General features: G+C 47.6%; 2 protein-coding genes and 2 non-coding genes across 6 annotated transcripts in view; 3 read left to right on the top strand and 1 right to left on the bottom strand.

The window, feature by feature from the left end:
* Positions 1 to 313: 313 nt before the first annotated feature.
* DKC1 (dyskerin pseudouridine synthase 1) lies at positions 314 to 24,053 on the top strand. Of its 3 annotated transcripts, XR_009450527.1 has the most exons (16): positions 314 to 461; positions 1,235 to 1,302; positions 1,683 to 1,769; positions 3,193 to 3,284; positions 3,497 to 3,681; positions 5,020 to 5,084; positions 5,471 to 5,597; positions 6,239 to 6,369; positions 7,224 to 7,367; positions 9,035 to 9,155; positions 9,869 to 9,987; positions 10,869 to 10,972; positions 11,484 to 11,532; positions 12,332 to 12,484; positions 13,151 to 13,598; positions 24,037 to 24,053. XR_009450527.1 is itself a non-coding variant. In XM_059678846.1 (15 exons), the coding sequence occupies exons 1-15, from the start codon at positions 446 to 448 to the stop codon at positions 13,214 to 13,216; spliced, it is 1,527 nt and encodes a 508-aa protein (XP_059534829.1). In that variant the 5' UTR covers positions 314 to 445; the 3' UTR covers positions 13,217 to 14,024. The 3 variants fall into 3 exon arrangements, 2 of the variants coding, with proteins under 2 accessions (XP_059534829.1, XP_059534830.1); XM_059678846.1 differs by lacking the exon at positions 24,037 to 24,053 and having other exon boundaries at positions 13,151 to 14,024; XM_059678847.1 differs by lacking the exon at positions 24,037 to 24,053 and having other exon boundaries at positions 372 to 461; positions 1,238 to 1,302; positions 13,151 to 14,024.
* On the top strand, positions 6,583 to 6,715 carry LOC132225391 (small nucleolar RNA SNORA36 family). Its single transcript, XR_009450904.1, has one exon. It is a non-coding gene; the product is annotated as a small nucleolar RNA SNORA36 family (small nucleolar RNA).
* LOC132225404 (small nucleolar RNA SNORA56) lies at positions 11,274 to 11,403 on the top strand. Its single transcript, XR_009450916.1, has one exon. It is a non-coding gene; the product is annotated as a small nucleolar RNA SNORA56 (small nucleolar RNA).
* The window catches only part of MPP1 (MAGUK p55 scaffold protein 1), a 36,615-nt gene continuing 25,902 nt past the window's right edge, over positions 16,730 to 27,442 (bottom strand). The window contains exons 7-12 of the mRNA XM_059678848.1: positions 26,093 to 26,199; positions 23,017 to 23,097; positions 20,833 to 20,913; positions 19,989 to 20,191; positions 19,682 to 19,756; positions 16,730 to 17,373 (exon numbers count right to left, since the gene is read on the bottom strand). Coding sequence (XP_059534831.1) covers positions 17,197 to 17,373; positions 19,682 to 19,756; positions 19,989 to 20,191; positions 20,833 to 20,913; positions 23,017 to 23,097; positions 26,093 to 26,199 — 724 coding nt within the window. The 3' untranslated portion in view covers positions 16,730 to 17,196. The remainder of the gene's footprint in view (positions 17,374 to 19,681; positions 19,757 to 19,988; positions 20,192 to 20,832; positions 20,914 to 23,016; positions 23,098 to 26,092; positions 26,200 to 27,442) is intronic.

The following is a 27,442-nucleotide window of genomic DNA, read 5'->3' as shown; positions in this document are numbered from 1 at the left end:
TAGTAACCTTAAAGGGTCGGCGAGAGGCAGCAACAAGCTACAGTTAATGGAGTACTCAGCGGGGTGCCCAGGTGCGCAAATCCGGGTTAAACCCAGCGAAGGTAGAGCAACAGCGGCCGAAGCCACGCCCACAGGCTACGCGCTGCCTGGGAGGGGGGGCTGCGCTCTTCACAGCCCGAGCTGCCAAGGGCGGGGGCCGAGACCCAAAGCGCACGCGCACGCGCACGCGCACGCGCGCCACCGCTGGGGAGAATACAGCCAATGAGATTGCGCAGGTGGCCCGCGCGCGCCACGGGCCCCTTCATCCTGGCCCCGCCCCGCGGCGCGGCACGCACGGGGAGGCGCACAGGTGGGCGGGTTCTAGCGGCGGGGCCTCTGGGCGGTGGGAATCTATAGTCGCTCTTTTGGAGGTGGCTCACGCGGTTCGCACGTTCTGCCGGGCAACATGGCGGATATGGAAGGTAAGGGTCGGTCTGTCACGACTGATTTGGCTGTTTTCCCGCCTGGGGCCAGCTTTGCTGCCTCGGAGATCCTGGGTCAGGGGGCCGGCGTCGGAGCCAGAGCTCTCCGTTAGCTCCAGCTGTCCCGCGGGTCCGGTCGCTGCCGAGCCTCCTGCCATCCTTGCCTCTTGGCCTTGGCTCCACGGTTTAGGGCAAGAACGCGGGAGGCCCTCGCGATGAGCTGACGCTACGAGGCCCGGTCCTCCCGCTGACAGCACAACCTTAGGGCCCGGGTCGCCAACGAAAGGCGTCGACCCTGCTGGCGTGCACCCTGCAATGGCAGGAGACCAGTACCGGTGCTGTCGGCAGCCCAGACGCCGCCGGCAGCGCTCCGGGGCGAGGGAGGAAAGGATGGTCGCAATGGGTGCGGAAGAAAAGGGGTGGAGGGGCTCGGGCGTAGCTTTGACACGCAAGAAAGTTCTGGAGGTCACAAACACGCGGGGATAATCAAGGAGTCACTTAGGGAACTTTCCGGCACGCGGGCCGTGCCGAGCGCTTCTGCAGCACAGGAAGCCCCGCCACGTGGTGAACTTAATGGAAGCTGACACGTGCGACCGCTTCTAGTCTTACTGAGCCACGCAGCCCGCGCATTTGGCCTGACGCACTTTTGTTTTCCCAAGTAATTGCAGACCAAACGTCCATTGCCTACCTGCCCTGGTTCGTTCTCTATTTTAAACTTCATTGCCTTTATTTTCAGAAAGAACTCCCAAATCTCGTGTGTGTTTGTTTTTTAGCAGTTACTTTGCCCAAGAAGCATAAAAAGAAAAAAGAATCCAAGTCATTACCAGAAGAAGATGTTGCAGTGAGTAGGAATATGTCTCACTTTGTTTTGAGTAAAAGCAAAACTTAGGTAACAAATGAAACTATTTTCAGAGGTTTTGAAGGAATGGGTTAGAATTGGGTGGTCGTTGTACAAGACCCCAGCCAACCTAAATCTCTCCCATCACATACAATTCGCTAAGTGGTGTTGGCCACACCAACTGCTTTCCCTGAAATTTTCTTTCTTATTCCACCTGCAGACCCACTACCTCTCTTTCTCTTTAAAAACCTGTCCCCTTTTGAGGTCCTGGCTTATTTCTTTTTCCCTTGTGGGTCCTGTTGAAGGGGCATAGGCTTTGGCATTAATGGAGTTGTGCGGAATCCGGTGGGAAGTCTAATAGAGTGTGTTTCTGTCCTTGGAAGGAAATCCAACACGTTGGAGAATTTCTCATCAAACCTGAATCCAAAGTGGCTCAGTTGGACACATCTCAGTGGCCTCTGTTGCTAAAGGTACGTGGCTAAGATTGTGCATGAGGTCAGTGCCTGGCTTTTACAGTATTTCTAAAGGTTAAACAGTTCGTTAAGAGTGCTTGATGCTAGCATCCTTCACTTAGGAAGTGCCAGGTGATAGTCTATAGTGGTGTTCCTCAAAGTCTGAGATGAAGGACCAGGTGTGTTTTTTTTCCATTTCCAGTGCACCCGGCACAGTCATAGAATACAGTTAAAATGTCAAAACAACATTAAATTGCTATCACAGTTTATAAGCAATTAGTTCTTGGTCTCTGTACTTGACTTGACCAACTGGTACCAGTTTGTGAGCCACACATGGAGTAGGTCTACTTTAGTGCTTATTAAGCATGGGCATTGTGTGACCTTGGGCCAGTCATTTCACCTCTCTGAGGCTGTTTGCTCATAATATCTTTTAGGAAGTCAAGCCAAAGGTAATCCATGAAACATGTCTAGCCATAGTGCCTGGCATGTAACATGTCCTCTAGAAATGATTGATTATTATATTGTTTTTTTTTTTTAAATATATATTTTATTGATTTTTTACAGAGAGGAAGGGAGAGAGATAGAAACATCGATGAGAGAGAAACATCGATCAGCTGCGTCCTGCACATCTCCCACTGGGGATGTGCCCACAACCCAGGTACATGCCCTTGACCGGAATCGAACCCGGGACCCCTCAGTCCGCAGGCCAACGCTCTAGCCACTGAGCCAAACCGGTTTTGGCTATATTGGGTTTTTAATAAGGCAGTTTATTAATGAGTTGAGTTGCAAATTTCCTAAAGGACTGACTAGGCACCAGCTCTGAGATTGAGTTCCCAAGAACACCCCTTGACAAAGTGTTTTAATAAAACATATATGGGAAAGGAATGAGCTTTGTTTATATAATTCAACCCAGTTGAGTTTCTACACAGCCAGATGTGCCTGCCATTTAGATAGCATCTGCTTTTCTATTGCAGGCCCTGGGAATATGCTAGTGAACCTGATAGGCAATGTCCCTACTGTCGTGGAACTTAAAATCTAGGGGTGGGCGATAGTTAAAATAATTTCTATTTGTGATAAACACCATAACAAAACTAAACTGGGGGCGGGTGACATGAAAGGTGGGCTTCAAGTGAGGTGAGTGCTTTCAGACCAGTGATTGTGCCTCAGAAAGGAGAGTAACAAGGAACAGACATGAGGCAAACAGAGAGAGGAGCATTTGGAGGAAGAACAAGCAAGCCATGTTGGAGAAACATGGCTGCCAGTCCTCCTCGACTTGGCTGTGTTTTGTCCCTGAGAAACAGTCTGTCACAGCAGATAATGAAAATACAGGTGCAAACTCAAGTTTGTGAACTTGAAGGGTAACCATATCACAACTGATGGTGGGTGCTCATTTCTTGTTTTACATGGAGCAATAGTTTTGTGTTGTATCGTTGCTTTCTAGAATTTTGATAAGCTAAATATAAGGACGACACACTATACGCCTCTTCCTTGTGGTTCAAATCCTCTGAAGCGGGAGATTGGTGATTATATCAGGTAAGTGTGTTTGGAGCGAGCACGGTTCCAACTTCTGTTCTTTTCAAAATGACACCTTTTAGCATCAGCTATTTAAGGAGGTAGTGGCATCTTAGAATGGCATTGTCCTAAATCTCATCGCCTGTACCCATGGTGGATTCTCTTTGACTCTTCAGATTCAGTTTTGATTAGGGGACCAGAACCAATGCCCAGTCATTTCTTTTCCATTCTAGGACAGGGTTCATTAATCTTGACAAGCCCTCTAACCCCTCTTCCCACGAGGTGGTAGCCTGGATCCGACGAATACTTCGGGTGGAGAAGACAGGACACAGTGGTACTCTGGATCCCAAGGTGACCGGCTGTTTAATCGTGTGCATAGAACGAGCCACTCGCTTGGTAAAATCGCAACAGAGTGCAGGTATGTAATTTGCCATTGGAAGGTTTTCCCTATTTCCTTTCCCTTCCACATTCTGGCTCTTGAAATCGATTTCTTCATTAGTTAAAAAAAAAAATCCTAGTTTTCTGTGAACCGTCTGTGCTGTTTGTCTGCCTTTTCTTGGCATGCTGGGTTACTAGGCATGTGTACATTGAGCCAACCATGTCTGTTCCTAGCACTGAGGCAGACCTGTGTTCGAGTCCAGCTCAGCTAATCACTCCAGGCTCCTCTGACGTGATATTGCTGTTTCTGTCTAAAGTGCCCTTCTTACCCTAGCCAGTTTGGCTCAGTGGATAGAGTGTCAGCTTGTGGGACCGAAGGGTCCCGGGTTTGATTCCGGTCAAGGGCACATACCTCTTATTGCAGGCTCCTCCCAGGCCCAGGGCCCTGATTGGGGCAAGTGCAGAAGGCAACCAATCAATTCATTTCTCTCATAATGATATTTCTCCCTTTTCCTCTTCCACTCTCTAAAAATCAATGGAAAAATATCCTCGGGCTTAAAAATAAATAAAGTGCCCTTCCCGCATTTTCTTTTCTTTTTCTTTTTCTTTTTTTTTTTTTAAAATATATTGTATTGATTTTTTACAGAGAGGAAGAGAGAGAGACAGAGAGTCAGAAACATCAGTGAAAGAGAAACATCGATCAGCCGCCTCCTGCACATCCCCCACTGGGGAAGTGCCCGCAACCCAGGCACACGCCCTTGACCGGAATCGAACCCGGGACCCCCCAGTCCGCAGGCCGACGCTCTATCCACTGAGCCAAACCGGTTTCGGCATCTTTTCTTTTTTTTAAAAAAAACATATGGTTTATTGATTTCAGAGAGGAAGAGGGAGGGAGAGATAGAAACATCACTGAGAGAGAATCATTGATCGGCTGCCTCCAGTATACCCCATACTGGGGATCAAGCCCACAACCCAGGCATGCGCCCTTGACTGGAATCGAACCTGGGACCCTTCAGTCCGCAGGCCGATGCTCTATCCACTGAGCCAAAGCAGCTAGGGCTACCCTTCCCACATTTTCATCTGGGAAGATTCTCCACCTTGACTTTGCAGAGTTTTTCCTGGTTTGCAGGCGCCACCGGGTTCTCCAACTATCCTTGTCAGCACGTTGAACGTGGAACTCCCAGGGAGTGAGAGATTGTGTCTGCATCCCTTTCCCACACTTGCCCCAGGAAATCGGTCTTAATGCAAATTTTACAGAAACAGAAGGTCCAGTTGCCTGCTTTTCCTGGTGCACAAAATAGGAGCGATGAGATAGGAGTATATAAAAAATACAGAAAAGTCAGTGGCCACACCTGACTACTCTTTTGTCATTTTTCAGGCAAAGAGTATGTGGGAATTGTCCGGCTGCACAATGCTATTGAAGGGGGGACTCAGCTTGCTAGGGTAAGTGTAATTCTAGGGAGGGCATCTTTTGGTGACTTGGATCTCTGAAGCCCCTAGGCATGTGGAGACAGGTCAGCTTTCCTGGCTGGCCTCTCTCGTGCCCTTTTGAGCAGGCTGCCCATCGCAGCCTGGACTGGTGACTACAGGTGGCAGGGGCACTTCCGGCCATGTCCCTTCTGAGGAGAGAGTTCTGCTTCAACACTGAGCCATCCCTGTGTAGTTGAAGAAAGAAGCAAAAATTTGAAAGGGCATTTTAGACCTTAAATGATTGACAGGAATCTTGTGTGTTTCAGTTGTGTCCTTCAACTCCCCCAAATAACGCCCTTTGATGTTATTGGAGAGTCTATGCAATACGAGTCATCATTTCGGTTTGTGCTTATTCTCAGGCCCTTGAAACTCTGACAGGCGCCTTATTCCAGCGCCCCCCACTTATTGCTGCAGTAAAGAGGCAACTCCGAGTGCGGACCATCTACGAGAGCAAAATGGTTGAGTATGATCCTGAAAGAAGATTAGGTGGGTCACTAGGCCTGTGAAGGAGCTTAGTTAACAGGCCATGCATGGGTAGAAATGGATTCTTGAGAATTATACTCTGTTAATTCAAAGTAGATGTCTTTAGTTTAGTACAGTGATGGCGAACCTTTTGAGCTTGGCGTGTCAGCATGGACTGTGCTAGATCTAATGGTATTTTTAAATAACGCAAATTAATTAAACATTTACCTAAGAGTTTTCCCAAACTAACTTGGTTCAAGAAATAGACTATCAGTGGTACATGGAATTTGCTTTCCCATAACCTGGTAGTTCTGCATGTGTGTAATAAACGGATCTTATTTATTTATAACCCTAAGTTGACTGTGGTGCCGTGTCACATAGAAATTTTTTGATATTTGCAACCATAGTAAAACAAAGACTTATATTTTTGATATTTATTTTATATATTTAAATGCCATTTAACAATGAAAAATCAACCAAAAGTTCGCGTGTCACCTCTGACATGTGTGTCATAGGTTTGCCATCACTGGTTTAGAACATGGTGCAGTCATGGCCTGTGTCTGTCTGTAGTCTCTCTGGCTCAGGTAGAGAATAACTCTGGGTTTCTCAACTGGCGTGTTTACTCCGGAACATGTGGGCTACTTTTGTGTGTGTGTGCATCTTAGGAATCTTTTGGGTGAGTTGTGAGGCCGGCACCTACATTCGGACGCTGTGCGTACACCTTGGTTTGTTACTGGGAGTTGGCGGTCAGATGCAGGAACTTCGGCGGATTCGTTCTGGAGTCATGAGCGAGAAGGTATACACCATCAAGGGCCTAGCAGTTTTAGAGCTGGTACTTAATACAGGGTGGGGCATAAGTAGGTCTACAGTTGTGAGTAGATGGAACAGTTTATTATTTAGTAATTACTGTATTATTTTCCACACAACTATAAACCGACTTTTGCCCCCCCCCCTGTATATTCTAGCTCCTGGTGGAACGCCACCTGCTTCACGGCCTGGAAAAGGCAATTTCCAAAGTGTTGAGTTCAGTTCAGGACAGTTCCCTGTTCTGTTAATTAAACTTTGGGACATTGAAACACAGGCTAGGGGAGATGACTGGATAGAAAACGTTGTTCTATTCACTTACCTCCCAGCCTACAAAAATGCTTGCTCAGATGGAAGTACAGACAGTCCTCGGGTTACGTCAAACTCAACACATGTTGTTTCGTGGTTACATCGCCATCTCCCATTTATTTATAAAAAAGGTTCCATCATTTTGACATATGTACATATGTGCTTTATGTTTTTTATTATTTACCACAAGTAAAGGTCAGGTATTGTTATCTTTCTTAATAAGTTTTTTTTTACTGTTTCACTTCATTACTGCTGTGTATGTGCTCCATGTGAGTGACTAGGTGCTTATGTAGGTGGGTTCCGACTTACAGCAAAAATCGCGTTACGTCGCGCCGTAGGAATGGATCTCTGACGTAACCTGAGGACCTACTGTGCATCAGCAGGTTAAGGTATCCAAGAGAGACAAGGTTCTGAAGGGACCGAAGACTAATGAGCTTGGATTAGCAGACAACTCGATTCATTCCGCCTTTGGAAGTTTGGCGTCTGTTGTGCTACTTGAGATACAATGACTAATTTTCACACATGGCTGCTTTTCAGGACCACATGGTGACAATGCATGACGTGCTCGATGCCCAGTGGCTGTACGATAACCACAAAGATGAGAGTTACCTGCGGCGAGTTGTTTACCCTCTGGAAAAGCTGTTGACATCTCATAAACGGCTGGTTATGAAAGACAGCGCAGTAAGTTCTGGGTTTCAAGTCCATGTTTGCACAAAACGTGACTTCACAGCTGAGATGTGGTCCATGTTCTGAAAACGTTTTCTATTTAAAGAGGTGAAACGTGACGTCAACTTAAATTCCATGGGGTTTCTGCTTTTCGTTGTTTTGTTTTGTAGGTTGGACACTGGGTTCTTCCTTTTTTTTTTAATGAAGCATTTATGCATTTATGATTAACTTTTTTATTAAATCAGAACCAAATATACTGAATTAAAGTAAAAGTTTAATGCTAAGTCTAATGGTATTTTTAAATAACGCAAATTAATTAAACATTTACCTAAGAGTTTTCCCAAACTAACTTGGTTCAAGAAATAGACTATCAGTGGTACATGGAATTTGCTTTCCCATAACCTGGTAGTTCTGCATGTGTGTAATAAACGGATCTTATTTAAATCGCTGCAAGAAAAGGTGGTGGTTTTTTTTTTTTCTAAAACTATATATTTTATTGATTTTTTTTACAGGGAGGAAGGGAGAGGGATAGTTAGAAACATCGATGAGCTGCCTTCTGCACACTCCCTACTGGGGATGTGCCCGCAACCAAGGTACATGCCCTTGACCGGAATCGAACCTGGGACCTTTGAGTCCGCAGGCCGATGCTCTATCCACTGAGCCAAACCGGTTAGGTCGAAAAGGTTGTTTTGATGGGGATAAAAAGTTGAGACTAGAGTTTCAAAGATAAGTTATTTCTCTTCTAAGTAGTCCAGAATTTTTAAAATAGCCTTTTTATTTCTAATGGTCAGAGAATAGCCTTTTATAAATTAAGGATGTCTTTGTGCCCAGCTTGCATAACCAAGTTTTTGTCCAACATTATGTAGTAATAAAAGGTTTTCGGACTTTGAAGAACATAAATTTCTATATTAAGTAATTTGAGGTTTATCATTCATATTCAAAACCTGTTAAATAGAATTTTTAAAAAAATCATCACTTGATATTTTTTCCATTGATTTTTTTTTTCCCTTTGAGAGAGTGGTGGGGAGGAAGAATGGGGAGAGAGAAATGTCGATGTGAGAGGGATACATCAATTGGTTGACTCCTGCATGCGCCCTGACTGGGGCCAGAGGTCAAGTTTGCAACTGAGGTATGTACCCTTGACTGGGAATTGAACCCATGGTCATTAACAGAAGAGATCTAGATAGGACAAGGCAGGTGGAGCGGGATGCATTAAGTGCCATTGAACTCAGGGAGAGGTGGCCTTAACACGTACCTGTTGGCCTATAAGTTATGCCAAAACCTGTGGGTAGTTGGTTCAATAGGTCTTGGTAATCTTGCTTGCAAGTTACTCCAGGAACCTGTCACTACCCAAATCTCCCAGTAGATCTAATAGGTCTCCTAATTCTGTTAAGGTTTTCTCTCATTAAAGGAACAGAAGAGCAATTAAGGGAAACTAAGGCTAGGCATTGATTTAAAATGAAAACATCCTTAAGTTCCACAGACATAGAGGAGTTGCTGTTTAAAGTCCTAGTGTGTGGTGAGTGGTTGTTATTCAGAGTCTCTACATGCTCATTGCAGATAATGACTATCCTTGGCCCCAGTTCACATGTGGGGAGATGCCCACGGGCCCCCTCCCCTTTGGCTCTGGTGTGGGGTGAAGGCAGTGGCTGGGGCTCTCAGGGGTGATGTCATCCTTGTAGGTGAACGCAATCTGCTATGGGGCCAAGATCATGCTTCCAGGTGTGCTGCGATATGAGGACGGCATTGAAGTCAACCAGGAGATCGTGGTCATCACCACCAAAGGGGAAGCTATTTGCATAGGTATGGGGAAGCTCTCCCTCCTGCACCATCCTAGCCAGGCTCCCGAAGAGCAGGTCCTCAAATCCTGGTCCCATCTTTAGCGAAGGAACCTCAATTAAGACAGTAGAGCTTTTATTTTTTTATATTTTTTATTTTATTGATTTTTTTACAGAGAGGAAGGGAGAGGGATAGAGAGCTAGAAACATCGATGAGAGAGAAACATCCATCAGCTGCCTCCCTCACACCCCCTACTGGGGATGTGCCTGCAACCAAGGTACATGCCCTTGACTGGAATCGAACCTGAGACCCTTCAGTCCGCAGGCCGACGCTCTATCCACTGAGCCAAACCGGCTAGGGCGGCAGTAGAGCTTTTAAAAAGTGTAAAACTGGAATTCGGGCTTAGCAATTGTTGTGTCTTGCCCCTTTAAATCAGAGAGAGAGAGAGAGAGAGAGAGAGAGAGAGAGAGTGTGTGTGTGTGTGTGTGTGTGTGTGTGTGTGTGTTGATTGGTTTCAGAGAGGATGGGAGAGGGAGAAAGAGATAGAAACATCAATGATGAAAGAAAATCATTGACCAGCTGTGTCCTGCACACCCCCTACTGGGGATCGAGCCCACAACCTGGGCATGTGCTCTGACTAGAATCTAACTGACCTCCTGGTTCCTAGGTCGATGCTCGACCGCTGAGCCACACTGGCTGGACTTAAATCATTCTTTTCTCTCTTTGAACACCTGCAGCTATTGCATTAATGACCACAGCAGTGATCTCTACCTGCGACCATGGGATAGTAGCCAAGATCAAGAGAGTGATCATGGAAAGAGACACTTACCCTCGGAAGTGGGGTTTAGGTCCAAAGGTAAGTGGGACCAGTCATGTGCCCTCCTGAGTTACTAGGTTCAGCGTTGTTGAGCACTTGGGCAGCTCTTGGTGTGACCCCACCGCCACAGCCTTACCCTGTGCTGGGCTCTGGGGGAGTCAGTGGTGAGTAGGAACTGGCCCGCCTCAGACCTTAGAGATTTCAGTCTGCTGGGAGGAAGCAGATGGGCATCACTCAGAATGGTGAATTTTAGCCAAGGTGAGGGTTTCTCAAGGAGCCTGGCACTTCAAGAGTCTGCAATGAGGGGATCTGGGTAAGGGAGCTTCACTTGAGCCCTGCCAGTGTGAAGGATTATTAGATGGTGATGAGGTGATGAGCTAGGGAAAAGTCCAGGGCAGTTGGAATAGTATGTGCAAAGACCCTGTGCCACATAATGACACTGCAGAGGCTCTCACTAAGGCTGTAAGCTCCGTGACCTTTACCAAGTCCCATGTTTGTGCTTATCAAAGAGAATGGGTGGGGGTTTTTTTGTTTGTTTGTTTGGCTTTTCTCAATCCTAACCTAAGGCTATTTAGAGATTGGGAGTGAGTGGGGGTGGGGGTGGAGAAACATGTGAGAGACACATCTATTGGTTACCTCCCACACACACCCTGACCGGGGCTAGGGTCTCAAACCTGCAACCCAGGTACGTGCCCTTGACTGGGAATTAAACCTGAGACCTCTTGGTGCATTGGCTGATACTCTAACTATTGTGACACACTGGCCAGGGCAAGAATGGGTGAACTCTGAGTGCTCTATATAGGAGCTTGGGGCCCAGGTAAGACTACACAAGGGAGAAACTTGATTTGGGCCATGTGCGTGCAGTCAGCCTGCTATATGTGTTGATGCCATCCTGACGTTGAGATCCTGATGTCCACCAGGCCAGTCAGAAGAAGCTGATGATCAAGCAGGGCCTTCTGGACAAGCACGGCAAGGCCACAGCCAGCACACCCACCACCTGGACACAGGAGTATGTTGACTACAGGTGAGGGCAGGATGCTGTGGAGACCCAGGGCATGCAGACTGCATGCTTGCCTGCGTGCAGGAGTTGACATTACACTGGATGGCAGTGGCAGTGGGGACAGGAGGATGTGGAACTCGGAGGGGTGGACGCAGCATGCCCGGCCACCTGGACAAGCACATCAACTACACATGAGGCCAGGAGGTCATGGGGCCCAGCTGTGGGGAGGGGGCAGGATTTGTTGGGGGAAGGGTGGTGAATGGGGCCTTGGCCGTAGATTTGTTGGGGCAGGGAGGTTGCTGTGCCTTGACTGCCGGGCCTCTTGCAGCAGACAGTTATCCCTTTCTAGTCTGGCATGTGGGACTTTAGAGGGAGTCAGTCTGCAACAGTAAGTGGTGAGTTTGCTTTGTCCAGCGTCAGTATTTTGATGGTGGCTTTAGACTTGCCAGATAACTCTGATTGGCTGCAGATGAAGCAGTCCCTCCCCAGAAAGCTGTTCATCAAATCTAACCCCCTGGCTCCCCTCTCCTTTCAGTGATGCCGTGAAGACAGAGGCAGTTGCTTCACCAGTAAAGGCCACAAAGGTACAGGGCATGTGGTGATTCGTTTGGAATGCACTTCGGGAGATGGTTCTGTGTGGCTTATCCTGGTGACTGCAGTCCAGCCATATATCCTGGCTCAGTCTGGCAGGGCCTTCCACCCCGTGGGTGCGTGGTGCACAGAGAGATGACATGTTGTGCCCCAGGGTACTCATTGGGGCCCTGTAGGTGCCAAATCACATTCCTGTTGTGTCTGCTGGGAGACATGGGGGCTCAGGAATCAGACTGGTCTCATCTTCCACCTCAGCTCAGGCAGCACTGAAACTGGGGGGTGCGTATTATTCTGGCCCCCACCCTGGGGCAAGTGATGGCACACGTGTGTTGAAATTGGAGGCTGTAACACTTGGAGTTGTGTGGGACTCAGCAGGAGCAATGCGGGAGCAATGCCACCCGCGAGCTATCTCCAGACAGCACCAGTTCAGTGTTTCAAAGTGGCAGCTTGGCTTCCCAGGGTTGGGGACCACTGGCATGACAGCACAGAAAGACGTGTGGCAGAGTGACTTGAAGCCAGCTATCTAGAGGAGCTTTTCCTGCCTTGCTTGTCACCTTTGAGGACTCAAGGGGTACCCCTAGGGGACATGGAGTTCCAACTTGTACTCCTAGTGAGGTTGGCCTCCAGGAAAACGGGCTTCCTGCTCTTTGTGGATGAGACAGTCTCTGAATCCTTGGTAAACTTCAGACCCTCCTGTGTACCCAGTAAGGATCTCTTCTTACCTTTTCATTTCCTGAACCTTTCTCATCCATTTTTGCCTAAGATCTAACGTTTGGTCAATTGTCTCCTCAGCGGAGTCGAGAGAGTGAAAGTGATGAGACTTCGCCAGAGCCAGAGTCTCCAGAGCCGGTCAGGGAGAAGGAGAAGGAGAAGGAGAAGAAAAAGAAGAAGAAGGAGAAGAAGACCAAAGCCGCTGCAGAGGGTGCCGGCGAGGCAGCCGATGGGGTGTGTATAGACGTCAGGATCCTCAGCTCACTTAGTCCTCGGGTGCGGGCTTGTTTGAATTGCCCAGTGGTGCCAGTTTGATTACTTGGGGAGCTGTGCCATATTGCTGGAGTGCCTTTTTCCCCCACTATCCCCGCAGAATTGTACAGAGACAGACCCTGGCATTTTATATTTTTAATATATTTCTATTTATTTCAGAGAGGGAGGGGGAGAGAAATAGAAACATCAATGATGAGAGAGAATCATCAATCAGCTGCCTCCTGCACACCCCACAGTGGGGATCGAGCCCGCAACTGGAGCATGTGCCCTGACTGGGAATTGAACTGCGACCTCCTGGTTCACAGGTTAACATTCCACCCTGAGCCACTGTGGTCGGGCAGGCCCTGGCATTGTATAGTAACTGCTCATAGTTAGAATTCTGTGAATGGCAGGTGGTAGGGCATGTAGCTTGAGAATCTGAATGCTCCTGTTTGTAAAAGTGGGCCACTGGGGCGCCACTGACAAGCTCAGGACTTTGTTATGTTCAGAAATGATTGAACCCTGGGTATCCTGACAGATCCTGAAAAGGCCTACTTGGCCTGCATAGAGCGTCTCCGATTTCCTTTTGGGAGAGTGGCAGTTATTCTGTTAACAGGTTCTGTGAGCTTTCTTTTCTCTCTCTCCCAGGACAGTGATACCACCAAAAAGAAGAAGAAGAAAAAGAAAATCAAAATGGAAGTCGTTTCTGACTAGTGGAGATGACTTTAAGCTATGTGCCCAGCTGGGAGGAGAAATTAAAGCCTGAGAAAACATAGTTCCTTCTGTTCGTAAAGGGTGAGAGCTGAGGCACATTTAGCTGCTAGCCGAGACCTGAGTGATGTTACCTGGTGTGGTCATCCCATCTTGTCCTGTTTTAAGGATATGGGTGCAGGAGGCAGATTGGATACCACCCACTTCTCTCCTTGGTAGTGGGGAAGCCTCGCCTTCAGACCCTGCACTGCCTGGTAACCAGCACAGCTGTTTCCTGACAGCTGTTCTAACTCCATCCTCCTCTACTCGTTTGCTTCTGCCACTCCCCCATGCCCTTCTGTTAAAAAAGTTGATAGCAATCGCACCGTGAAACGGTGTAGAGCAAGTAAAAGAATAGGACAACCTGTTTGCTGGGGTAAATCTCCAGCGTGTTATGAGGAAAGTGGGCTAGGCTGGTGTCAGCGCCACCTTTGTTATTCCATCGGCTGGCAAGGACTCCTGGTCTTCCACCTTTCTAGCTATTCCTATCCCCCTGGCCTAGCAGTTGGTGCACTTCAGCTTGGGTACAGCCTCATGTACCTCGGTCCATCTGACTACTTGTGTTTGTGACAAAATCCAAAATGTATTCTCTTATTTCTACCCTCTTTCTTTCAAAGGATGCAATCGGTCCTTGCTGGGAGAAGGTGGTTGTAATTTTTACTTATTAAAGTTTGCTTACTGTGTTTTTTTTAAAGTATTCCTGTTGGGTTTTCTAATTGATGGTGGTCTCAGACTAGCAGAACAAAAAAATATAAAGTACTTTGATTAAAAATCAGGGGGCCTTTATGTCATACTTGAAATTTGATGCTAATTATGTGTCTGGCAGAAGGTGTGTGTGTGTCTCTGAATGGGCGGGGGGTGCCTGTGAAAGGCCTGAGGAAGCATGAAAGAGCTAGATTAAAAAAACATTTTTATTGATTTCAGAGAGGGAGGGGGAGAGAGAGAGACATCAATGATGAGAGAATCCTTGATTGGCTGCCTCCTCCACACCCCACACAGGATCGAGCCAGCAACCTGGGCCTGTGCCCTGACCGGAAATTGAATCATGACCTCCTGGCTTATACTAGTAGGTTGATGATCAACCACTGAGCCACATGGGCCAGCCAAAGAGCCAGATCTTGACAGGCCTTCAAGTATCTAAATACTTAGTGCTCCAACTCAGTGGTGTGGGGACCAGTGAGTGGCAAAAACCTCGGGGGGAGTGATGGGTGAATGTTCAGGAATCAAGGGCTTGGTGACGTCTAGGATTGGTTCCAATTTGGTACCAAAACCCATGAAACAATATGGGACCTGTGGGAGGCCCCCTGCCAGGGAAGGCGCCATGGCTCTCTAAGTCATGTTGACTGAACCCGAGGGGTAGGCACAGCCCTACCTTGGGGGCATTTCTGACCAAAAGGTGAGAATGCTTTCAGCTCAACTCTTCAAAGTCTAGGTGCTGGGAATGGGTTTTTATTATGTAAATTCAGTCACGCACCTGGAATACCTCCCTTATCTTGAGTTTTGGTGAAACCTGATATTTTGGGGAATTTGGGCTGTAAAATAAACACGCTGCTTCTGTGCTGGGTCTCTGCCTCTCCGCCAGAAGAGAACTTAGAAGCCCACCCAGACCCAGCTTCTCCCTCTATTTCTGTGTCTTTTCATTTCTCTAATCCCCAAAGCGCCTCCTACTTAAAAGAACTGGTTCCCTCCCCCCATATTGGATGTGGAGAAGGGAGCCCCCTGACATAGGGAGCAGTCTCCAGATGCAGCAAGGACCCCCTACTAAGCCCAGAGGCTGCCACCCCCTCTCCCCAGCATGTGACCAGAATGTAAGCCTCCAAGTATTAGGAAACTAAATGCCTGCCAGGGATGGGTTCAGGGTCAAGTCCTGTGTGGACACTAGGCTTGGGACGGGGTAGGGGTTTTTCTAGGGCATGTGCTTGTAATCCTAGTAGTTGCTCATTCCAGCTCTTGAGAGTTTAATTTGGGCAGCCAGTCATGTGGGTGCTCTAAAACCACGTCTTGTGGCCTAGCCGGTTTGGCTCAGTGGGCTGTGTGTTGGCCTGTGGACTGAAGGGTCCCAGGTTTGATCAGGCACATGCCCAGGTTGTGAGCTTGATCCCCAGTAGGGGGCATGCAGGAGGCAGCCAATCAATGATTCTCTCATTGATGTTTCTCCCTTTCCTTCTCTGAAATTAAGACAAATATATTAAAAGAGAAAGCCATGTCTTTGAATAAAGAGAAAGAGAAGGAGTGACTTGGGAAAAATGGTAAGATTTAGTAGACATGATATAGCCAAGGTTGGTGCCAGCAGAAGCAAAAATGTTTGCTTATCTCCCCGTGGAGCAAAACTGGACAATTTTACACCGATGCTCTCAAAGTGCTTTTTATGTGTTGCATGTGTACATGTACACACGCCTGCCTCTGCAGCAATTTGTGCCCTGCCCAGCACATGCACACCCTATCCCCCAAATAGGAGGTAGGATAATTCTGACCCTTAAGATTGTTCAGGTGGCTTAGTGGTTGAGTGTTGACCTATGAACCAGGGCACATGCCCGGGCTAAGGGCTCTATCCCCAGTGTGGGGCGTGCAGGAGGCAGCTGATAAATGATAACTTATTAATTTTTACAGAGAGGGAGAGGGATAGGGAGTTAGAAACATTGATGAGAAACTGCCTCCTGCATGCCCCCTATTGGGGATCGAGCCCACAACCAAGGTACATCCCCTTGACCAGAATTGAACCTGGGACCCCTCTTCAGTCCACGGGCGGATGCTCTGTCCAATGAGCCAAACTGGTTAGGGCTCATCATTGCTGTTTCTCCCTCTTCCTTTCCGAAATAAATAAAAACATATTTTTATAAAGGACTGCTCAACACTTGAGGGAGGCATCTGGTGGCGATGCCATCCTCCAGCTCAGTGGTCCTCAACCTTCCTAATGCCGTGACCCTTTAATACAGTTCCTCATGTTGTGGTGACCCCCAACCATAAAATGATTTTCGTTGCTACTTCATAACTGTAATGTTGCTACTGTTATGAATCGTCATGTAAATATCTGATATGCAGGATGTATTTTCATTGTTACACATTGAACATAAAGCATAGTGATTAATCACAAAAACAATATGTAATTGTATATGTGTTTTCTGATGGTCTTAGGTGACCCCTGTAAAAGGGTCGTTCGACCGCCAAAGGGGTCGCGACCCACAGGTTGAGAACCGCTGAGTGACCTTTCTCCAGTCAGATGCTTGTGGTACAGGTAAAAATGCAGAGCCCTAACCGGTCTGGCTCAGTGGATAGAGCGTCGGCCTGAGGGCTGAAGGGTCCCAGGTTTGATTCCAGTCAAGGGCATGTACCTTGGTTGCGGGCACATCCCCAGTAGGGGGTGTGCAAGAGGCAGCTGATCAATGTTCCTGTCTATCCCTCTCCCTTCCTCTCTGTAAAAAATCAATACTATATATATATTTTTTAAAAAAAACCACCCAGAGAGTTACAAGGTCATTGGCATTTTAACAGTAATCTCTTTATTGCTGTTGAGGGTTTTCCTAGAGCAGACATCCTATTGCAGAGCTGTTTCATTTTGGCATTTTAGAAAGGCAGTAAAAAAAAATGCTTTCTTCATAGTAAAGGCGTGATTAAAGGTGAAGGAGCATGGGCTTGAGAGGGACAGGGTCCAGGCCTTTCCTCGCTGTGAGCACCATCTCTGATTAGCATTTGCATTTGGGTCGTGCACCTGCCCCAATTTCCAGAGATTCTTTTGAAATCAATGGGGCCACATGCAGCAGGAAAACCAGAGCCGAGCCCTTGAGGAGCTTGAGTAAGACTGCCACCCACCGGCCTAATTAGGATAGTTGCATAGAGCTGGAAGCGGACACAAAACTAGCTGGAGCGACCCTGTTTGTCTTAAAGCAAGGGGAGTGGCGTTCCAAATACTGGATAGAGTATATGGTAGCCCCATTTCTGCAAGCCTAGTAAACCCAGGAGACAGGCACCCACTGTGGAGATCTGCACGCTTGGTCAAAGGCTTCTTGCAGTTTCTTAAGGATTTCATCAACGCCATTATTGACCAGCGAGAGGTCAAAGTAGTGCGCGTACTGGCTGCGGATGGCCTCCGAGTCCTTCTGCAGCTGCTGCAGGGCTTCCGTCTGCAAAGGAAAGAGAAGCAGCCACTGATGAAGCAGGTGCAGCACGCCCAGCCAGAGGGGCTAGTGACAACTTTTTAAAAGTAGTTGTTTATTTTTTATTTCAGAGAAGAAGGGAGACGGGGAGAGATAGAAACATCAATGATGAGAATCACTGATTGCCTCCTGCACAACCCAGGCGTGTGCCCTGACCGGGAATTGAACCATGACCTCCTGGTTCATTGGTCAACGTTCAACCACTGAGCCACGCTGGTGGGTTAGTGACAGCTTTTAAGCAGGTGTTGACTGTTGTGACCAATGCCTGGCTTCCAGTCACCTGCTTAGAGACAAATTCTGAAGACTTTGAGACTGTTGGAAGGGCATAGAGAGGCAATCAATTACGAACAATTATCAGAGGATCTCAAACTAACCCTCAAGCTAATTGGAGCTCTCTGGAAGACCAATAACTATCTCCCAGCTCTTGCCCTTGAACATGGACAGCCATTTCAGCAACCACCAGAGCTGCAATCACAGGACAAGGGCAAGTGCAACTTAGAACCCCAGGCCTCTTTCTAGGCCCCAAAACCAAGTGGCCATGAAGACTGATATTTAACTTTGTAAAAGTAAAAATGGTTCTGTAGCAATAAACACCAAGAGAGATGCCAAATTGGAAAAAAAAAAACTTGCAACTGATACCATGAAGGGCTAATTATGCTAATACAGAGTTCCTAGAAATCACTAAGAGAAAGGCCAATAACCCAACAGAACAATAAGCTAAGTGTTAACAGAAAAGACAATATAGCCCAGCTGGCATGGCTGAGTGGTTGAGCGTCAACCTATGAACCAGGAGGTCACGGTTTGATTCCCCCATCAGGGCACATGCCCCAGTTGTGGGGTCAATCCCCAGTAGAGGGCGTACAGGAGGTGGCAGATTGATGATTCTCTCTCATCATTGATGTTTCTATCTGTCCCTCCCTCTCCCTTTCTCTGAGATCAATAAAAATATATTTTAAAAAAGACAATACAGCCCTAACTGGTTTGGCTCAGTGGATAGAGTGTCGGCCTGCGGACTGAAGGGTCCCAGGTTCGATTCTGGTCAAGGGCATGTACCTTGGTTGCGGGCACATCCCCAGTAGGGGGTGAGCAGGAGGCAGCTGATCAATGTTTCTCTCTCATCGATGTTTCTAACTCTATTCCTCTCCCTTCCTCTCTGTAAAAAAAATCAATAAAATGTATTTAAAAAAAAAGACAATACAAATGGGCCTAGCTGGTTTGGCTCAGTGGATAGAGCGTCAGCCTGCAAACTGAAAGGTCCTGGGTTCGATTCCAATCAAGGGCACATGCTCGGGTTGTGAGCTCGATCCCCAGTGAGGGGGAAGTGGGAGGCAGCCAATCAATGATTCTTTCTCATTGATATTTCAATCTCTTTCCCTCCCTCTCTCTACCTCTGAAATAAAAACTATATATATATGTATACATATATATATAGTTTTATATATAGTTATACACACACACACACACACACACACATATACTAGAGGCCTGGTGCACGAATTTGTGCACAGGTGGGGCCCACTGGACCCTGCCGGCAGAGGGGTCACAGGCGGTTGGCCAGCGGGCCCCACCCCTGATGGAGGTGTTGGGGGCCGGGCAGCCTGGGGGGATGGGCTGATCAGGCCGGATCAGGCTGGTTGGCTGCCATAGTGCATGTCATAGCCACAGGTTGTTCTGGTCATTCCACTGTTCCGGTGGCTGGATATATATATATATATATATATATATATCTCAATACAAATGGCCCTTAAGAGTCTGACATGATAATTGCTTACAGTACAAGATAAAAGTATGAGATGCCATTTTCCCCTCTATCAGATTGGTCAAAAATGAAAGTTTGGAAAACATGATCCTGGCACAGGGAAGCAAGCACTCTCCCAGATTCCCATTTCCCACTTCCCAAAGCATGCATACTTGAACCCAGCAATCCTGTCTGGATTTTTCCCTACAGATATATTTGCACACACATGCAATGCCATATGTACAGAGCCATTGGTGCCATATTATTTACAATAGCCCAAGGTTTAAAACAACTCAAATAGCCTGGCTGACATGGCTCAGTGGTTGAGTGTCGACCTATGAACCAGGAGGTCACGGTTTGATTCCCTATCAGGGCACATGCCTGGGTAGGGGGCGTGCGGGAGGCAGCCGATCAATGATTCTCTCTCATCATTAATGTTTTTTGTCCCTCTCCCTCTCCCTTCCTCTATGATATAAACAGATATTTTTAAAAAAGAGAGAGTTAACCCCTCCCCCTGTACAACCCCCTCCTTCCCACCTGAGTGCCTTGGTCAGTAGGTGCGATAAACACAATGAAAGGTGAAAGTTCTGCTGTCCGGACAATCTTGAGAGTCTAGAAAAGAGGAAGGGGAAAGAAGAAAAGAGTTAAAAACTTAAGTCAGCTGTCCCGATGCATCTCTGGGCGTCACCAAGCCCAGTCCTATTTCCATCGCTTCCTATCCTACTGTTCTTCCAGATGGCCCCGCTGAGAGTATATGAAGCAAGTATGAGCTCCCCAAACATGCCCCCCAGCATTGCTCTTCAGCATCCCCTCCCCACGGGCCTGCCTTTCCGTGCCGACTCACCTGCGGCTCGATGTCCAGGATGGCAATCTTGTTCCGCTCATGGATCCGGTGCACTGTGTCAAACTTGGTGCCAAACATGTTGCCCTGGTAGCTACCGAACTCCAAGAACTCGTTGGCAGAGATGCTCCTGCTCATCTCCTCCGTGGAGATGAAGTGGTACTCCTTCCCGTCCTCCTCATTCTTCTTGGGCAGCCGTGTTGTATCTGTGCACAAGAAGCCCCAGCCCCTGACAAACTCGGGGTCCTCGCCATGGACCACGGTGTCTGTACCGAAACGCTAGCTGCCTGTGGTGCAGAGAGCTCATAGGGGGTTTTCTCCCACGGGACCCTTAAGGGCTGACGATAGGAGATGATGCAGATCAGGAAATCCCCCATCCACCCAGAACATGTTTAACCCTCAGGAGGCAAAGCCCAACATAAAAAATTTCTATCAGCCCGGCTGGCGTGGCCCAGTGGTTGAGCATCGACCCAGGAACCAGGAGGTCACGGTTTGATTCCCGGTCAGGGCACTTGCCCAGGTTGCAGGCTCGATCTCTAGTGTGGGGTGTACAGGAGGCAGCCAGTCAATGATTCGCTCTCATCATTGATGTTCCTATCTCTCCCTCTCCCTTCCTCTCTCTGAAAGCAATGGAAACATATTTAAAAAAAAAAAAGAAAAAGAAAACACAGTTACATTGTTAGTTGGAGCGATTACGGGTTCAAATCTGTATCTTGTCTAAATTGTGTTTTGTTTTTATAATGAAACATTTCAAATAAAATCACCAAAAAAAAAAAAAAAGGACCACTACGGTATCTCGGATGGAGAGTGCTCTCACTTGCCCTCCAAGGCCCCCAGAGCTACTTACACGGGGCTGGGTACTCAAACTTCTCCGGGTTCTGGCTGAGCAGGGCATTCTTAATATGGCTGCGACCCACCCCACTGGCTCCTGCAGAAGAGGAGAGAGAATCCAGGTTGCTGATTTTCATGAAGCCTTCCATTTCTTTGCCCAGAGAGAAGGGAGGGGATGGTAGTAGGAATAGGACATGGTTTTCCTCTCTCAGGGCCTGGAATCGCCAACAGGTGAAAGTGAGTTGGCACAGCCTCTGGGCTGGGGTCAGGTGCAAGCGTTCCTTTAGCACAGGGGTGGGGAACGTCTGGCCCTTGGGCCGTATAAGGCCCGTGAAATCATTTGGTCTGGCCCTGCCAAAGCATTAGGGGTGAGTTAAACGTTTGACCAAATATAGCAGGCTAATTTTTAAGTAGATAATTTTGTATGGCCTGAGAATCCTATATAATAAAACCCTAATATGCAAATGGACCGAATGGCAGAACAACTGGTTGCTATGATGCGCACTGACCACCAGGGGGAAGACGCTCAACACAGGAGCTGCCCCCTGGTGGTCCGTGCGCTCCCACAGGGGGAGTGCTGCTCAGCCAAAAGGGGTCCCAAAAAGTCCCAGACTGCAAGAAGGCACGGGCTGAGCTGAAGGACCCCCCACCCTCAGTGCACGAATGTCGTGCACCAGGCCTCTAGTGATGTTATAAATATCCAAATGGCCCTTTGCAGAAAAAAGGTTCCCCACCCCTGCTTTAGGTGCAGGGGGATTTCGGGCTCCAGGCCCTTGTGTCCCAGCTGGGGAAGGAGGCTCTTTCTAAGGGCTGAGGATCAGGACTCAGAGCATAACTGTTATTTCCACAGAGGAGCCAGCTAACATATGGGGTTTTCTGTTTTCTAAGGACAGCTTTACTGAGCTCTCCCAAATGAATAGTGTTGAATTTAAGATGGTGTTTTCACTGGAAATTTCACCAAAACCTAATCCAGATCTTCTAACCAACTAATGTTTAATTCTGAAGACAGGGAGGTGAGCCACCCTCCAGTGCCAGGCCCACATACCTGGGTTTGGAGCAAGGTCTCATTTCATTTCAAGGCCAGAGCTCATGTGGATGACTAAAGAGCTTATGTTACTAACAAAGCACTCTAACACATATACTTAAAAAAGAAGCACAGGACTGCCCTCACTGGTTTGGCTCAGTGATTAGAGTGTTGGCCCTTGGACCAAAGAGCCGTGGGTTCGATTCCCAGTCAAGGACACGTGCCTGGGTTGCAGGTTCAATTCTTGGCACCAGTTGGAGGGAGTGGTGTGGGAGGCAGCCAATTAATGGATGTGTCTCTCTCACATCGATGTTGCTCTCTCCCCCCCACATCTTCCAACTCATCCCCCACTTCCACTCTCTAAAAAATCAATGGAGCCCTAGCTGGTTTGGCTCAGAAGATAGAGCCTGTGGACTGAAGGGTCCCAGATTTGATTCAGGTCAAGGGCACATGCTCAGGTTTCGGGCTCGTTCCCCAGTAGGGGGTGTGCAGGAGGCAGCTGACCAATGATTCTCTCTCATCACTGATGTTTCTATCTCTCTCTCCCTCTCCCTTCCTCTCTGAAATCAATAAAAATATATTTTTTTAAAAGAATCAATGGAAAAAATATCCTCAGGTGAGTATTAACAAACAAACAAACAAAAGGCTCAGGACTGGAACACCTCTATGGTCAGTCAGATGAACAAAGAGAAAAACCCAGGTTAGGACTGGCCAGCCCCAAACCCTATCTAATAGAATTAGTTGCAGCCCAGCTGGCGTGGTTGAGCATCAACCCATGAACCAGGCGGTCACTGGTTCGATTCCCGGTCAGGGCACATGCCCAGGGTTGCGGGCTTGATCACCAATAGGGGGCGTGCAGGAGGCAGGTGATCGATGTCTCACAGATGTTTCTATCTCTCTATCCCTCGCCTTTCCTGTCTCTCTAAAAATAATAAAAACACATTTAAAAAAAGAATTAGTGGCAGGAAAACTTGTAAGGTGAACCCAGATGAGGTAAGAACTCAGAAAATTCCTTATATCTGTCCTATATGGAGAACCCAACAGACCTTCCTCCTATTCTTTTCTTCTTTTCCTCGCTGTCTTTTTTGTTGGAAGGATTGGACACTACAGGCAGGAAAACAAGGTCAGAAAGGTCCTGTAATGAGCAAAGCAACAGGAGGGGCAAGAAGAAGGTACCGATCAGCACCAGGGTCTTCCTTTTGAACGCAGGGAGCCGAACCACTTCCTCGTAGGAGACGACATCCAACTGGTCAAAAACTAGAGACAAAGGAAACCAAGCACAGTTCATTTCCAGAGCCCAGGAGAAAGCGCGCCAGGCGGCTTCCCTGCCTGTGACTCTCCTGACTCTTCCCATCTTTATCCAGAGCAGGATGGAGGCGTTTAATAAATGCTACCTCAATGCCCTAGCTCCGTGGTCTGCAAACTGCGGCTCTGTGGCCCCTTGAGTGTGGCTCTTCCACAAAATACCACGTGCGGGCACGCACGTACAGTGCGATCGAAACCTCGGAGCCAAAGAGCCGCATGTGGCTCGTGAGCTGCAGTTTGCCGACCACTGCCCTAGCTCAAGCATGTCAAACTCACGGCCCGCGGGCCGCATGCAGCCCACAATGAATATTTGTGCAGCCCAGCCAATATAACGGTATGTAAGATACGTTTTAATAAAAATTTCATAACTTATTTTTTACAATATCCTGTTATACATAATTATTAATAACGAATTACAACGTTCACTAATGACTGAGTACTATAATCGTGTTGCATTCATTTCCCTTATGCGCCTTACGCACAGGCGCACCATTTCTCTCCACTAATACCAGCAGCAAATATTTTAGCAGCCGATGGCCACATCTTTAGCCTGGACTGACTTGTTTGGTGTGTGCAACAGGAAATACTTCGCTTTTGGAGGACAAGAAAAATAGGTTTATTTGTGTGACGCTTATTAATTTGTGCAGTTATTCAGTGTCTGGTAAGTTAATGTTCAAGAAAAAATATTAATTTTTATTAAAATGTTCTATTATTTTAGGTGAACAATGACTCATTTATTTCAGCCCTTTGTGTTCAGCATGTCTCCACCAAAATAAACCTACGTTTCTATGAAAATTGAGGCTTTTATTTGTGTGTGTGGCCCGTATAAACTTCAACCTTGTTCATTTGGCCCATGTTAGCCTTTGAGCTTGACATGCTTGCCCTAGCCAGTGATGGCGAACCTATGACACGCGTGTCAAAGGTGACATGCGAACTCATTTTTTTGGTTGATTTTTCTTTGTTAAATGGCATTTAAATATATAAAATAAATATCAAAAATATAAGTCTTTGTTTTACTATGGTTGCAAATATCAAAAAATTTCTATATGTGACACAGCACCAGAGTTAAGTTAGGGTTTTTCAAAATGCTGACACGCTGAGCTCAAAAGGTTCGCCATCACTGCCCTAGCCAGTTTGGTTCAGTGGATAGAAGGGTTCTGAGTTTGATTCCGGTCAAGGGCACGTATTTTGGTTGCAGGCTTCTCCCCGGCCTGGGCCCTGGTTTGGCTTGTGCAGGAGGCAACCAATCGATGTGTTCCTCTCACATCGATATTTCTCTCTGTCTTTCCCTCTCTCTGCCACTCTTTTTTTTTAATATATATTTTATTGATTTTTTACAGAGAGGAAGGGAGAGAGATAGAGAGTTAGAAACATTGATGAGAGAGAAACATCGATCAGCCGCCTCCTGCACATCTCCTCCTGGGGATGTGCCCGCAACCCAGGTACATGCCCTTGACCGGAATTGAACCTGGGACCTTTCAGTCCATAGGCCGACGCTCTATCCACTGAGCCAAACCGGTTTCGGCTCTGCCACTCTTTCTAAAAATCAATGGAAAAATATCTTCAGGTGAGGATTTAAAATAAAGAATTAAAAATAAAGTGGATGTACCATTAAAAAAATAAAAACGTGTTAATTATTCATTTGTTATCTACAATCTGCCTGAAAATCCGGTTATAATTTTAGTATATTATATTCCCAACCATGGTAGGTTAAAAAACGAAGCCAGAATGAGATCTCGGGAAGACAAGATATGCTCTGGGGGTGTCCAGCCCTTCCGGCCGGGGATGCTGATGGGAATGGCACACTGAGAAGGGTCTGGAAGGCTGTTCAGTTGGTTACCTGAGGGGTGAGGGTGATGAGTAGGTGTGAAAAGGCCACTGGCCTTCCTTAATATGGGGTGTCCCCCCAAATGTATGCACACGCTCTGAATAATTATAAAGGCAGTGTTTATTAAAATACATTTCATTTTCAACATTGAGCTATCGGCTGTGAAAGTGTGGATACATTTTTTTGGGACACCCTGTATGTACTGGCATTGTCTCAGAGAGCTTGGGAAGATGAATGTAATAAAAGAAAAGCAGAAGAGCCCTAGCTGGTTTGGCTCAGTGGATAGAGCGTCAGCCTGTGGACTAAAAGGTCTCAGGTTCGATTCCAGCCAAGGACACATGCCTGGCTTGCAGGCTCGATCCCCCCCCAGCAGGGAGCCTGCAGGAGGCAGCCAATCAATGATTCTCTCTCATCATTGATGTTTCTATCTCTCTATGCCTCTCCCTTCCTCTCTGAAATCAAAGAAAAGCAGAAGAGCCCAGCCGATGTGGCTCAGTGGTTGAGCATTGACCTATGAACCAGGGGGTCCTGGTTCAATTCCTGGCCAGGACACATGCCCAGGGTTGCAGGCTCGATCCCCAGTGTGGGGCGTGCAGGAGGCAGCCAATCAATGATTCTCTCTCATCACTGATGCTTCTCTCTCTCTCTCTCTCTCTCTCTCTCTCTCTCTCTCTCTCCCCCCCCCCCCCAATCCCTCTCCCTCTCCCTCTCCCTTCCTCTCTGAAATCAATAAAAATATATTTTTAAAAAAAGAAATAGTAAGAAAAGCAGAAGATTCCCTGGCTGGTTTCTCAATGGTTAGAGCACCGGCCTGTGGACCTAAGGGTCGTGAGTTTGATTCCTGGTCAAGAGCACATACCTTGGTTGTGGGTTTGATCCTCAGCCCCAGTTGTTCAGGAGGCAACCAATCAATGTCTCTCTCCCCACCCCGCCTCCTCTCTCCCTTCTACTCTGTCTGAAAATCAATGAAAAAAAAAATTCTCGGATGAGGATTAAAAAAAAAAAAAAGCAGAAGAAATGGCATGCTTTCGGCATCACGTATGTTGCACTGAGCACCACGCCCCCTGCCCTTTGCCAGGAGCCCGCAGAGAGGAGCCCAGGAAGTTCAAGGACACTCACTTGCGCTGTGCTTGGCCAGGTACTTGTCTTTGTACTTCTTCTTCTTCCCAAAGGGACTGCAGCTCGGGGCTTCGCTTGGAGCAGACTGCGCCATACTCGCCACCCTCCTGGTAGGAAAGATGAACAGGGGTGTCAGCGGAGGCCAGTGGGAAAGCCCCAGGCTCGCTCCCCTGGGTTGTGACAGAGCTGAGTGACCCCGTCTACGCAAAACCTCCAGACTGATCTGCCTTCTTCCTTCCCTTGGCATTTGCCCAAACCTTCATGTCATTCTTGAACCTCTCCTCTCTCATACCCTCTGCCAGCTGCTCATTCTCTGTGAGTCTCTAACACTCATTCATTCTCTCTCTCTCTCTCTCTCTCTCTCTGCCCCTCTCTTTTTATTTTTTTAACGTATTTTTATTCATTTCAGAGAAGAAGGGAGAGGGAGAGATAGAAACATCAATGATGAGAGAGAATCATTAATTGGCTGCCTCAGGTCACAGGCCGACACTCTATCCACTGAGCCAAACCAGCTAGGGCTTATAATTTTTTTTAAATATTTTTTTATTCGTTTCAGAGAGGAAGGGAGAGGGAGAGAGAAAGAGAAACATCAATGATGAGAGAGAACCATCATCTGGAATGAGCCCTGACTGGGAATCGAACCATGACCTCCTGGTTCATAAGTCGATGTCAACCACTGAGCAACACTGGCAGGGCATGCCCCCCCACTTTCTGTCTCTCTCTGAGAACCCCCCCTCAGTCTCTCAGCCTCTCAGTGTCTGTACGTGTCTCTCTCCTCTCCCCGTACTCCTCATCTCTCTCTCATAACCTACCCTTTCTCATCTTCAAGTTCTCATATCCCTGCTCTTTCTAAGCTGTCTCTGCCAGCAACCCTCACCCTCTCTGTCTATCTCTCTCTTTTTCTAATCTTTCTTCTCTCCCTTCACCCCCCATTCTCCTTCTCTCAACCTCTCTCTTGTGTGTAGAAGGCTCTGGGTTTGTGGTGAGCAGCGTGGAGGAAGTGAGGAGAGAATCACATGTGCCGATGTGTCCGCTGTATTCTCGGTACCACACTGGGAGCTGGCTGCCTGGAGCCGGGGGCTCCGCAGAGAGAGGTGGAATGAGCCCAACTGCAATGTCAGGCTGCGCTGACAGGAGGACGTGGTGGGGGTTCACTCCCTCCCGGACACATTCTCATTGCCAGGTATTTGAATTCTAGAGGGCCTGGCCGGGATGGCCCAGTGGTTGAGAGTTGACCTATGAACCAGGAGGTCACAGGAGGTCACCATGGTTCGATGCCCTGTCAGGGCACATGCCTGGGTTGTGGGCTTGATTCCCAGTAGGGGGCATGCAGGAGGCAGCCAATCAATG

This window comes from Myotis daubentonii, chromosome X (assembly GCF_963259705.1).
Source record: "Myotis daubentonii chromosome X, mMyoDau2.1, whole genome shotgun sequence".
Classification (NCBI taxonomy): Eukaryota; Metazoa; Chordata; class Mammalia; order Chiroptera; family Vespertilionidae; genus Myotis; species Myotis daubentonii.
This window is presented reverse-complemented; position numbering and strand designations above follow the sequence as displayed.